The sequence below is a fragment of the Cottoperca gobio genome, chromosome 20 (assembly GCF_900634415.1).
Source record: "Cottoperca gobio chromosome 20, fCotGob3.1, whole genome shotgun sequence".
Lineage (NCBI taxonomy): Eukaryota > Metazoa > Chordata > Actinopteri > Perciformes > Bovichtidae > Cottoperca > Cottoperca gobio.
Genome location: NC_041374.1, coordinates 10,328,958 through 10,342,185, shown reverse-complemented (window position 1 = coordinate 10,342,185; position 13,228 = coordinate 10,328,958). Strand labels below are relative to the sequence as shown.

The 13,228-nt window shown below is 42.7% G+C and overlaps 1 protein-coding gene across 1 annotated transcript in view; it reads left to right on the top strand.

Moving 5' to 3' along the window:
• cntnap2a (contactin associated protein 2a) overlaps window positions 1–13,228 on the top strand; it is a 259,501-nt gene that overhangs the window by 102,536 nt on the left and 143,737 nt on the right. The window contains 1 exon segment of the mRNA XM_029457576.1: window positions 8,429–8,622. Within this exon segment, the coding sequence (XP_029313436.1) occupies window positions 8,429–8,622 (194 nt within the window).

Sequence of the window (13,228 nt, the reverse complement as noted above, 5' to 3'; positions counted from 1 at the left end):
CCTCCTCTTCTCTCCACTTCCGTTCAATCAGTCCTCCTGGCCACCACGGCCCCTGCTCATCCTTTTCTCCCACCGTCACTCATTTTCCTCGACTCTCCCTCAAATATGCATTATCCCTCCTCTTCGCTGTCTCCTCGGTTGTTGGTTCATGTATACGATTCTGCACGTCAAGAATGTCAGACGGATAGAAAGGTGGGCCCACCCACATGCAGCCAAGGGTCTATTTGCACAGAGAGAGGAAGAGACTTAAGATGGAACCTCATGAAATGTACAGAAGATACGGCACAGACCCTAATGAAGATGATGAAGACTGCTCAACATAGGAATGGCCATAAACAGAGGCCAAGATACATATATTATTTTTAATCCCTTCGCATTAAGCTCCAAAAACCCTGGATCCCACACTTCCCATGATGCAACTCAACAGTGTCTTTGCTTAGACCTTCCATGCCTCATCACGCCGATGTCTTTCAAACCCCCAGTTGGAAAACAGGCTTTCTGTTCCAAGACTAACCCGAGCTCGCTCCTCCAGAGCAACAGCGGACATTATGCAGCTGCTTTCATGGGCTGAGTCACACTTCCTGTGACTGATTGACTTTGACAGGTATAAATGGTGGCGTGTTCCTTAGCTTCTGTGTTGTGTTTTATTGTAATTGTGTTTTAATGTGTCTGGATGCTGATATCATATTTCGGGATTTTTTTAGATAAACAGTTAAACATGAGAGTGAGACACATTAATGTACCCTTTTTATTAGCAGAGGTTTTTTTTACATGCAAACCAAAAGACACATTTCTGTCTTTTCTGTGCAAAAACTATTTCTTACAACCCTTCCTCCGCTTGGACCAGGGGTGGACATTTGTGGACCTAAAAAACGAAAAGGTTTAAAAGACAATGCTTCAAAGAGTCATTAGCTCCAGACAGCTTTTTAATTGTGACATAGAAACCACATGAGCTGTGATCTCATCCCCACTACAAAGGCTGCTTTCAGTTATGCCAGCTGAAGACAGTTGCCCTGTGGATACAGGTTAAAATAGAAGAGACATGGAGAGGCTGAAGTCAAAAGAGAGAACAGGGAGGTGAGGGAGGGGAGGAAGACATGGAGAGGGTGAGAGAGGAGTTCAGACAGAAATCGACATAAGGAACAAAGTGATGAGCCTGAGAGAGATCACAATTTTAGCCGAAATACTGAAATGAGTGTAATCATAAAAAAAGTATCAATCAAATGTCAATGTGGGAGCATCTTATAGTATCTGCTACAAGGTCAGACACACAGGAATCAATAACAAATACCTTTCATATGTGAAGGAAGTGAGGTGTGTGTGTGTGTGTGTGTGTGTGTGTGTGTGTGTGTGTGTGTGTGTGTGTGTGTGTGTGTGTGTGTGTGTGTGCGCCCACGTCGCTGCACAGTGCAGACATAGCCAAGCATGAGATTGGGCCTGTGCACGTGGCCACTGATCTTTATATTCCATGGCCTCCTCTCTGTCTGCTCCCTCTCTGCCCTCCATCACATGCTTGTCTCCCCTTCCCTCCATATACTTTCTATTTTCTACAGTAACATTGTCAATCCCACACTCCATTTTCTGAGCCTGTCTCCTTTCTCTCTTCGCGGAATTCATTATCTATTTTTTCACATTCCCACCCTGATACATACTACAAAGTTTCCAAAAGTTTCACTGTATCGCTCCTTATCAAACACAGACTGTCACAGTGCTGCAGTACGACTGTCTCTGACTTACTGCACAATTAACCAGATCCCCCCCCCCCTCCCTTGCCGTGCATTGCTTTTCACTCTCTGTCATCTGGCAAAGTTGTTTGATGTCTGTAGTCGTTGCAGTCATCCATCGATAATGGCGGTCCGCTTCTAATTAAATTACTCTGTCTTCATCCGCTCCCTTTGCTCCATGACAGAAAGATGAAGCACCAGCAGAGGGCTAACCAGCTGTTTTCTCTCTGCGCCCCCTTTCCCGAGGCCGAGCGTCTTAATTAATGAAGATGTTTTACTTTCTGTTAATGTGGTTGTGGTTGTTATGAGAAGTGGCAACTTTGATCAACATAGTCTCACGTGTTCTCCCGGGTGCTGGAACACACAAACAACAAGGCAACACATTAAAGTGTTTAAACCTGCACGCACAGTTGTGTGTAGCCGCCCACCCACACACTCTCCCACGCTGATAGTAAGTCAGAGGAGAGATGTTCTCTTGTTTGATCCCTGCTTTGACGCTGTCACTTGTGTTTGTGTGTCATGTCTGTCACCTGCTGCTCGTCACCCGTCCAAAATCCCAGCGTGTCTCCATTCCTCTCAGAACTCACATCTCTCTGTGTTTAAAAAATCTCACGTTTTGTACATTTTCACATGCTCACTTTCATTTTTCTTTGCTCGTGTTGTTGCTCCATCTCGCTCATTTGCTCTTTCTGCTGTTCAGTCTTTTCCTTCTCGGCTGACTCATTTTCTACCATCAGTACTGTAAACGCCATTTGCACAGTCAGGCAGTTGAATTAAAACCTATTTTCCATTTCCCGGCTGAGCTGTAAAAGTTAAAATCCTCTATGTCATCATCTCACACACACACACACATACAGAGATGTTCACTTGTGTGTTCACGTTCTAATGTTCTCTGCATTATGCATATAAAATAGATAAAATAATCCTTAATTAATCCCTGGATGTTTTCACATTCCCTCCGCCAGGAGCAACGGACAGCACTTGGGGGACAGTGTGAGCTCTGATCATCCATATCTGAACAGAGACGGTGGAACATTGATAGATTCATGTTCAAAGCAGCTTTCATACCTCTGCTAGTGGTTTAGTGTAATGACTGAGAGCCGAAGGCTTCTTGAACAGTGTGAGCTGAGATGTGTGAGACGTGACACAAGAACAATATCCTCACAGATTGCATTAGTTTCAAAAGGCAGACATGTTTACCCGAAGGACCCTTACTGGTTCGATTTTCTCTCAATTATGTTCCTCTTAGTCAGCGCATTGCTGTTGGTACATTGATCTAATCCCCCCCCACCCAAATTGCCACGATGGCCTTTTAGTGGCTTTTACTGTATGTTCATTGTTACCGGTGAAACATGGGCAATTATTAGCTTTGTATGGTCACTTTGTTTGCCACTGAACAATTTATTTTTATATATTTCATTTTGAGGGACAATGCACATTAATCAACATCACTGTAAATGTTCCATTGTTGGACAAAAGGACACGTTTTGAGATAATATGCAAAGGGCAGAGGGAGTAGTCACCATGACAATGGAAAGCTTCCTGCTTCCTCTCTGGGGCGGCTTCTTCTTCATATCTCCTCTTTACTCTTGATCTTTTAAATCTATTGGCAACTTTTTCTTCTTGAGTTGATAAAAAAAAAAAAAATGGTTGTGTGCACGTGCATATACACAAATTCATTTATATGCACTTTTGAGAGAGAATATCTGTGGTCATAATCGGGGCTGATAGCAGTACACACGCTTCGCCTGTGCTACCACTGCAGGGTTATCTGTGTCATCACAGATAGCTCAAACCTTGTTTGCTTGGAGAAACTCCAGACGTGTTTTTCGGCCTCGGTCGGCTCCTTTTATCTCAGAAATATCCTCTTTGTGAATTCCATTTGGCCAGTACTGACCTGTGAAGGGCACCGCACAGGGACGTTTTCACCGGGGTAGCAGATTAATCGGATTTCTAACTTGCTGCTTATTAAAAATGGCAGTGTCAGTGGAACTGATCCCAATGCAAATGCATTATGAGGATTTATTGTAAAGTAGCCATACAGGTGACACACTGACAGATTCTGAGACATTGCAGAATGTGCTCATAAACTGCTGAGGTCATCAATACCAGGGAATTTCCCTAGTGTGAAAAAATCATATTGGATTTTCTTCCTTTTCTTTGTTCATTAAAGGACGTTCGATCTTTCTGACTGGGGCTTTTAATAATTAATTATATTTTGGTTTCATCCATTAATTGCTTAGTTAATGAAATGACTATGTTTCCAAGAAGCCAAGATTCCTTTTCAACTTGCTTTGCAACTTCCAAGTTTTCGATTTACAATTCTACACAAGAGGAGAAAACACCAAGTTCTTACATTTAGGAAGTGAAACCAGTGAATATTTGATGTTTTTGGTTGATTACAGACTGAAACATTGAGTCAGTTATGTTGCAGACTAATACATTACACAAGCACCTGATCAGGACAAAATAAATGACATATAATATATTTTTCTCATCATTTTCTTCCCTTTAAATTAATACCTCAACGTAGACTCGGAATGTGTTTCTGTTTGTTTTTTAAAGACGCACACATTGATGCACTAAGTGTGTATTATCCAGAACGCACCCTGGTATCATCTTCATTGAAGAAAAGATGCTCCTCTAGTTGAAGCCTGTTTTCCTTTCAGCGCTTTATTCTCTCGTCTTCCTCTTGAATTGTACTTATGATCCATCTATCTCCTAATCTTTTTCTCTCTTACGTTCCTTTCTCCTTTTGCTTCGTCTCTTCTTCAAAGGTGGTTTCTTTGACCTTCTCTGTTCACTTGTTCTCTCTCCTATCCTCCTCCTCCTCCTCCTCCCCGAACATCTGTGTGTGTGACAGGTGAGAGAACGGTGACAGTCCCCCGACGCCCCTCCCCTCCCTTTTCTCCTCCCATTTTCCCCGTCACTGAAGCTCCTCTTCGCTCACATTCTCTCTAACCTTCAATTTCCCCGTCTCCTCCATCTCCACTTCATTCTGTCAACCTCTCCCCACTTCTCCCCTTTTTCCCCCCGGCTCTCACCTTTCACTGCACCTCTTCCCTTTTTCTTTTTTTCGTATAGCACTCTTCACCCCACTCCTCACCTCTGTCAAGCTGCCCCTCCTCCCCTCTCACCTCTCATCTGTTCCTCTTTTTCCAGCCCTTTCCCTTCCTCTCCAATCTTCGACAACATTTATTATGCGTGTCCCTTGTTCCTCCTCTGACCTCTTTTTTTTTTTTTTTTTTTTTTTTTTTTCCCAATTGCCAGCCATCACTTTCACGATCTTTGGACCTTTATGTCTCTATGAACTTTTCAATATGTCTGACTCTTTCTCATTTCCATCTGTTACTTCTGTTAAGCCTGTAACCCTAACATGCCTTCTCCTCCATCCATCCCCTTCAACCCCTTTTCCCTAACCATTACCCTGTCCTCTAATTCACCCATTTAAGTCATGTTCTACAGAAGCACGTCTCCCGGTTCATTTAAGTGGGAATGCAAGGTCTGTCATAAATGACATTGTAACGTCAATGCCGTAATCCGAAGGTTTAGTTGTTGCCATTATACTCTTCCAGAGTGGTGAAATCTCTTATAAATAGTTATGCATCTGATAAGTCTTCAAACTCATAACTGCATGGACCTACAGGACCTGAACTGAGAGAGAGATAGAGCCAGTGTTGGAGGGCAGGTTGATATGTAGCTGATCCGGAAGGAGAGACAGGTAAGCGGGACTGGCGGGAAAACCTGAAGGCATCTTGGAATGGAAGATTTGGAAAGTGCTTAAGCGTCGCAGGGGCCCCAGAGGGGAAGAGTGACGTGGCTGAGGTGTCCAACAGACACACAAAATGTCTGGTCAGGACACCGCAAGCGCAAGTTTCAGTGTGAATGCATGCTCACTAGGCGTGTGTGTGTGTGTGTGTGTGTGTGTGTGTGTGTGTGTGTGTGTGTGTGTGTGTGTGTGTGTGTGTGTGTGTGTGTGTGTGTGTGTGTGTGTGTGTGTGATATTGGAGATTTTAAATTTGATTCCCACCAACCAGTAACGACCCTTTAAGTGACCTTTAACGATGTGCAAAGAATGTCCAACTGCTTTGAGTTTCCCCGTGACTAACAGTAGAGGACTGTATTTACACTTCCGCTGTGTGATTATGAAGCGAGCCAGATTAGCCTGCACTGAGTGAATCCATTTTGAAGAAACACAAGACAATGTCACATCTCATATTTGACATCAAAATGGGTTTGAGTGTTGAGGATGTACACAGACATAGAGCCACGCGTCTTTCACATGAACTGACACGAGCACTGTTATTGAGGGATGTGCAGTCACGCAGCCGCACATTGCACACACAGTCTAACTGTTCCACTCTCTCTTTCTTCTCTCGTCCTGAACTCTACCTGCAACTTTTCTAATCTTTTCTTTTTATTCCATGTCATTTGAACCCACCTGCAGTCTCCATTGATATTGTCCCCTTTCCCGTGTTGAATGGCTTCAGTTTATCTTTTTCCTCCCAGGTTCCTCATCCTTTTCACTCCGCTCCGCTCGTCCTCCCCTCCTCACTTTTGGACTCATCTATCACCTTCTTTACCATAACTACATTGTTCCCTTTCTCTCCTTTTTTCCATCCCATTCGCATGCTAGCTCATCTCGCCTCCCCAGTACCAGAGCCATAAAATCCTCTCTTATCACTCCCTCTTCTCCTCGCCTCATCCATCTCTCTTACTCGCCCTCGTTTCCATTTCTCTGCCTCCTCCTCCTTCTCGTCATTCTTTCCGACACCCCATCCTCTGATCTTGTTCATAGCGTCACTTCTCCGCTCAGCTTGCTTTCTTAATCTTTATTTTATACTGTCTGTTTACTTATCACTATCACCCCTCCCAAACCACATGTGTCACCCTCCACCCCCTCCGCCCTCTCTCCCTTTTGATAGTGTTGTATCCCCCTAAGGGAACGGCTTTGTGCAACCGGTTTTTGAGGTATTGACGTTTCCACTGATATGAACCTGGTTATCTGTCAAGGCCGGGGCTGGAGTGTAATGGCTCTGTAATTGGATAAGATGTAGGATTTATGCCGGGGGGTGGGGGGGGGTGTACATCGCATATTGCCTCACCCTCTATTTTATCACATCACATCACTCTCATCGCTCATGCCTCCTTCAGTACGATTGGTGCTCCTCTCGTGCTTCTTTGGTCTTACTATCTCCCTTTGTCTCACTTTGTCCCTGTGGTTCTGGTCTCTCTCTGTCATTCTCCTTCACTTGTACTTTCAGTCACTTTCTTATCTGTATTTGATTCCTTAAAAAATAAATCCATCACAGAGAATCAAAGAAGACGGCCGTGACATGGCCAGTTCGCAGTCCATCCACCACCCACTCTTCCTGATAATCATTTCACACTCACATTATGTCAAAGGCTCGCCTGTTTGTTGCACGGATACACTTTTGCTGCTTAGTTTGTGTGTGTGTGAGCGCTCTAGCCTCCACATCTGTTTCCATGCACTCTGTATGCCTTGTTCTCGTACTTCTCGCACTGGTTGGATTGCTCTCACAGTGGCCTCGTGTCTCCCAGAGAGAGTGGCATCACAGCTCTGTGTTGTTCTCTCTCGTTCTAAAGGCAGATGAAGTCAGGGCAGTGGGATCCTGGCCAGCATTTCCCCTGCACTTCTGTTTCTGCAACATTAAACCCAAGGCTCATTTAACCTGCGAGGTCCAGGGGAGTCTGGCCCGGCCTCAGTTAGACACCTGGAGGTGTGGAGGGAGGGGGGAAGCTTTCGAGAGGACATATGAATATTTGTCTGGCAATGAAGGCAGAGCCGTGAGGTTTCCACCAGTACAAGACTGCCACTGAGAAGATTACGATACAAACACAGCCATCTATTCCAACAGTAGGCACTTCAGCCACGGGAAAATAGCACTGAAATGCACTCATGTGATGCTTTCAGGCAAAGTCATTTTCTTCAAAGCAATATTTCACCTTAGTAGAATGTTTTCCAACTTTAGTGCACGTACCCTGTATGGGAGATTGTAAAACTTCAACGTTTTAAAATTTGACAACCTTTTGAACTTTATGAAAAACAAGGGAGGTCACAGAATGTTACTCTCGTCATTTAAAAAATGCATTTTTCCTGTTTTACATTGTCCATTTTTCAGACCTATTAAAAAAAAACTATTGCAAAAAGCATTTTCCAGCAGAGTAAAATATCATTCAAATCTGCACTCAAGGATGCTCATATTGAACCAGAGCTTAGCTGAGGTGAGATAACCATATGTACCTGTCAGTATGAAGTGGCTTCTATTTCTGCTTCACCGTATTTGCAATTTCACAAATTTACATATCTAGGCAATGTCTCATTCCTACTTTACTCGGTGTAAGTACTTTGTGATAAATAGATATCATCCCTAACACAGTTGTAATGCTCACATGCTGATCGTGGGTTTCATTCTTGGCCAGTTGTATCTCTGTAACTGAATATCTCTCGAGTGATGTTGATGAAAGTGGACTCCCTAGCTTTTATGAAATGCCATATTATGTCTTGCATGCCAATATTAAAAAAGGATCCTTGAATGTCAAACATGCAAATGCCATTCCTCTGGAAGCCGAGGCGTCTGCTGTGTTAGACGAGGGATAATTATCTGATACTGAAGTGCATACGCTGGAGCGGACTACACGTATAACATAAACCTCATTATCAAATGTCACTCGCTCTACAGGTGCTGGTGGATGGTCACCTCTGGACAGTGACCATTATCAGTGGCTACAGGTGGACCTGGGTTCCAGAAAGCAGGTGAGCGCCCTGGCAACGCAGGGTCGCTACAGCAGCTCCGATTGGACGACGCGGTACCGTCTCCTCTACAGCGACAGCGGCAGGAACTGGAAACCGTATCACCAAGACGGCAACATCTGGGTGAGTGAACAAGAAGTGTGTGTGTGTGCAGGTGTGTATATATGTGTGTGTGTGTGTGTGTGTGTGTGTGTGTCTGTGTCTGTGCATATATATGACCTCAGGCTTTGTTCAGACTGCCAGCGCAGTCGTATCCAGATTGTATCCTAATTGATTTTAGAAAGTCTGGACAGCATAAAGTGTCTTTAGCGTCACAACAACAACGTCACCTACAGAGTGACAGCGGTACTGAGCTGAATCCTTTCTGCCACTGGCGAACAACAGTCCGTGGACGGACGCCAAAATATCTTCGAATGCATCACAACTTGACACATTAATTGTTAGAGGGCGAAATGATGGATCTCCATTATCGATTTGAGAAATAAATCAGATTTGCCTGCAGTCTGAACGTAGCCTCAGGAACAGTTAGAGCATCACAGACGGAGCTCTATAGTTGGTTTTATGATTGTTGTCGATAACCATATCCAAAGTTATTGCATAGTAATCATTTTTTTAATTCAACAATAAATATTATTTGTTAAAAGGACAGGTCAGAAGGGAAATATGTTCTATTATGATAGAAGAGGAAATAAATGACAAATGTTTCCTTATAGCTCAGTTTTTACCAAATGTAATATCTCAACCACAGACTTTATTCAAGCACTGATGGCTTCCACATTGACAACAGTGTAAGAATAACATGTGGAAATGAGCCATGAGCTGTTTGTTCCTTCACATTGCATGGATGGGATCTCAATGTGGCTATTTTGTCACCGCACTGTTAGTAGAGCACGTGAGCGGGGCGTCTAACAATCCTTGACCGTTAGCTAACGGGTTAAAGGCTCACAGTCTTGTGTGGTGAAGGGCTACAGGTCGAAACAAACGGGTTCTCAGCAGGAGGAGACGAGAAGAATCGCCGTTATGAATAACGTTAATGCACCAAGTCAGCCAATTTAAAACCAGGGGAGAGGCTGTCCCCCCGCCCCTTTAGGTATGCGTACTTTATTAGTCAGAGACAACACACTAACATCAATAAGATGTAAATGTGTCAGATTTAGCAAAAAGGCTAACAACATCAAGGACATGTTGTGAGGATGCAGCATATATTAAAAAGAAACTCCTTACATACAGCACGTAAAGCGTCTGAGATGAAGAAGCCTTGAGAGGTGGAATAAACAGAAGCTGACCCTGTTGACCCCTGTTTTGAAAATGTACTTTATATCAGAATGTTATTAAGTAGCGAATCCGATAAGGTAATATTTATATTCAAAATGCTGAGAAAAAAGGAACGTTATCAAGAACGTCTTCAGATGCTCTTTTACTTTGTTATTGAATGATGGGATTGAATGGGAATGGAGTCCAATGCTTCCACAGCAGCTGGTCTAATCGTCACAATAACATCCTGTAGCCTAATATAACAGAAACAGCGTCTCATTGGTGCAGCTTGTTGATTGTACGCAAGCTTAACGAAGTGTTTCTGTGGAGAGAATCATTGTCCCTTAAATATTTAAATGCAGTTCAAGCTTTTCCAGCTCTGCTGACGGGGGAAACACTGGTCAACCAAAAGTGTCCGCAGTGGCCATGCTCTCTACTTTAAAGATACAGTGCTTAAATAAAGAACACTTTCAGTATGAGAAGATCCAACGTTAAAAATCTTGTTTCCCAGCCACATAATTAAACGCTCTGCTTGGTGTGTGTTTGCATGCACACACATGTGCACAGTGTGTTGTGTCTGTTAAGCTCTGCATTCAGCCCCAAATAGATTCATCATTATTCTCTCTTTTAGTTCTGTTTGTGTGGATGAGGTGACAAATATGGATCATTTACTGTTTAAAGGAAATTAAGCTGTTGTTTTTGTGCACTGCATCATAATTGTTTGCCGATTATTATTTATTCAGAAGTGTTTTCTTTCTGCCGTTAACCCTGATTCATTGCCTCTAATATTTCTGCAAATACTCCAAAACACATTCATCTTTCATATATATGTAACTAGAGCCAACTTTATTTTCAGTTTTGCTTCGATGTGTGACATATATATTGCTTTTTAATTTATTGTCTGTGTAATTTAAAATATTGCTTATGTAAACAAATACAGAGCCAGTAATTTGAAGCTGGGCATATACCATCAATAACCCCTGGTGCAGTAACAAGCAACACTAGAGCCATTTGTTTCTCTGTGTCTTGTCTTGTTTAGTAAAGGCTTAAGGGTTACACAACGCACACACGCACACACGCATACACGCATCTACTCCTATTAAAGCTAAATATTAAACCTTTCGTTGTGAATGTGTGTATGTGGTCATAATATTGGAGCTATCAGTGCTATTGATCAAAGGCGCTTAAGCCAGCTTAATGTTTCAGACCCACACACACACGTACACACACGTAGACACACAGCTACCATCAGGCCCCGTTTCAGCCCATTCAATCACATTCGGCTCAGTCCCATTTCCCACTGGATGAGGTTCACTCAGCGATCCCCCCCGAGAGAAACCCAGCAGCCCTGCAGTCTTATGCATGAAGGCTCTATTCAGGAACATTTCGCCACCAATCACCGTTAACTCTTTCAGTGTGGACGCTTAACTGTTGCGACTGTGAATCACCGGGGAGGATAGTCGGTAAAGCCCTGACGATGGCAGTATTGGTTTCGTAAATAAATATTGTTTTAATGGCTCACTAATCTACCACTGAAGAGTCACAGTGACGTTGATGAATTACTGCTATAATTAAAAGTGGTGGAAAAGACGCCAATGCCTATAAGAGACTGTCAATACTTGCAAACTTGAATTAATGCACAATAATCATACTTACAGAGCACTCAGGGGCTGTAATGAAAGATGCCATTGATCTGTGCATATATACTATGTTACTGAGCATGTAGCTGTGACAGTTTTGAACCTCTAGTTTGTTAGCAGGTCCATATTGTTTGTATCTTGTGTTTTGCCAGGACACACACACACACACACACACACACACTGTTACAGTGGTGACGTGACACACAGTCCTGCCTGCTCCAGAGGTTGGTAATAGACGGCAGTAATGCACTTTATAAATAGCAATGTGCCAAAAGAGAAGAGAAGGAAAGCAAATGCAAAGAATCAGGATTAAACCTCTTAACAGTCTGCGAAATGCATTTAATATGTGTTAGACCTTAATGATATGCCGTCCTATATAATGTGATTTGGTGTGCAACACCGTGTTAAAGAAGATTGACTTTTTTACACATCCTCTGAAAACTTTCACTCGTAAAATAGTGGCAGTTGCCAAATTACAAGACATGAGTTTTAGAGTTTGGACAATTTTTCATATCTTTTGTCAGTTTAAGTGTCAGACTTTGATTCCACAGTTACAGCATCAGGATTTAATGGGTGTCACCGTGGGAACATTAAAAGCAAGATGTGAAAAGGACAGAAAAAGAAGAGGAAAGAAAACTCTCCGTCGTCACATTATAACATTTTAACTCTCATTTTCCTTCTATGCATTTGTTTACGATTACTCTTATTCAGATAATGCCAGCAGGCCCTTTCTCAAAATGTCAAATCGTTTATTAATGTGGATGCGAAGCTTGAAGCTACACGTACAGCAGGTCAGTTGACAGTAATGTATGTATCCAATAAACTAGCACAGCCAGTGTCGCAAATCTTAAACTGATACAGGATCAAACGGGGACATTAATAACACTTTCTCGCTGGACCAATGAGAAATAGCCATATATGTGAGTGTTGGTCTCTGGACTAAAGAAGTTCCTGCACCCAAAACCTCCTCCATGCAACTCGCTTCTTTTCCGTAAAGTATTATTGTGATGTCTCTTTGTTCATTTGCATGTGTCTCTGGGTGTGTGTGTGTCTGTTGGGTTCGATACTTCCAGGAGAGAATAAATAGTGCACGACTGTGCTGTAAGCAAGTATACCATGTATGATGATGTTCTCTGCAGCTAAATGATTATTCAATAGCCCGTTTTGTTAATATTCAAGATATGTTGGCAGTTAACCGCAGTTACGTCAGAACTAAATAAAGCCGTGGGGGGTAAACACACTAAGACTTAATATAAATATTTCACTCTAAACCAACATCATGGAAGAAAAGCATCGCTGAGACTCACAGTGGCAAAGGATCCAAATAATTGTTTAAGCCTCTGTGCTTGGAAACACATTACTGTCCTTGTTATGTTGTCAGCTGGCCTGTGAGCCATTTTGGCCTACATGCTAGAAATAAAAAAAGAACTGGAAGTGAATTATAGTTAAAAACTGTGACAGGGCTACCAATCTAACACGTATCATGTAGCGCTGTCGCTATTTTGGATCTTCACATGTTTCTGGATTAACACTTTTTATTTCCCAGAACTTCGACACTTATAAAGATTTCCCTGTAAAGATCCTACAACAACCAGAATGCTTTGTGTCTTCCACACCGCTCCCAGGCCTCTGCTTTTACAGGTTCTTTGTACGAGGACTTCAGCTGGTGGTGTGTTAACGGAAGCTTCTGTTAGTTTACAACATTTCTTTACTCATAAAGTGGAGTCGTACCAGCCCAGTGTGTAAGGATCACAAAACAAACAGCACACTGGAGTGATATATTCCACCAGCAGTGGCTCCAAATATCTCATTCCAACATATTCATATATTCTAAA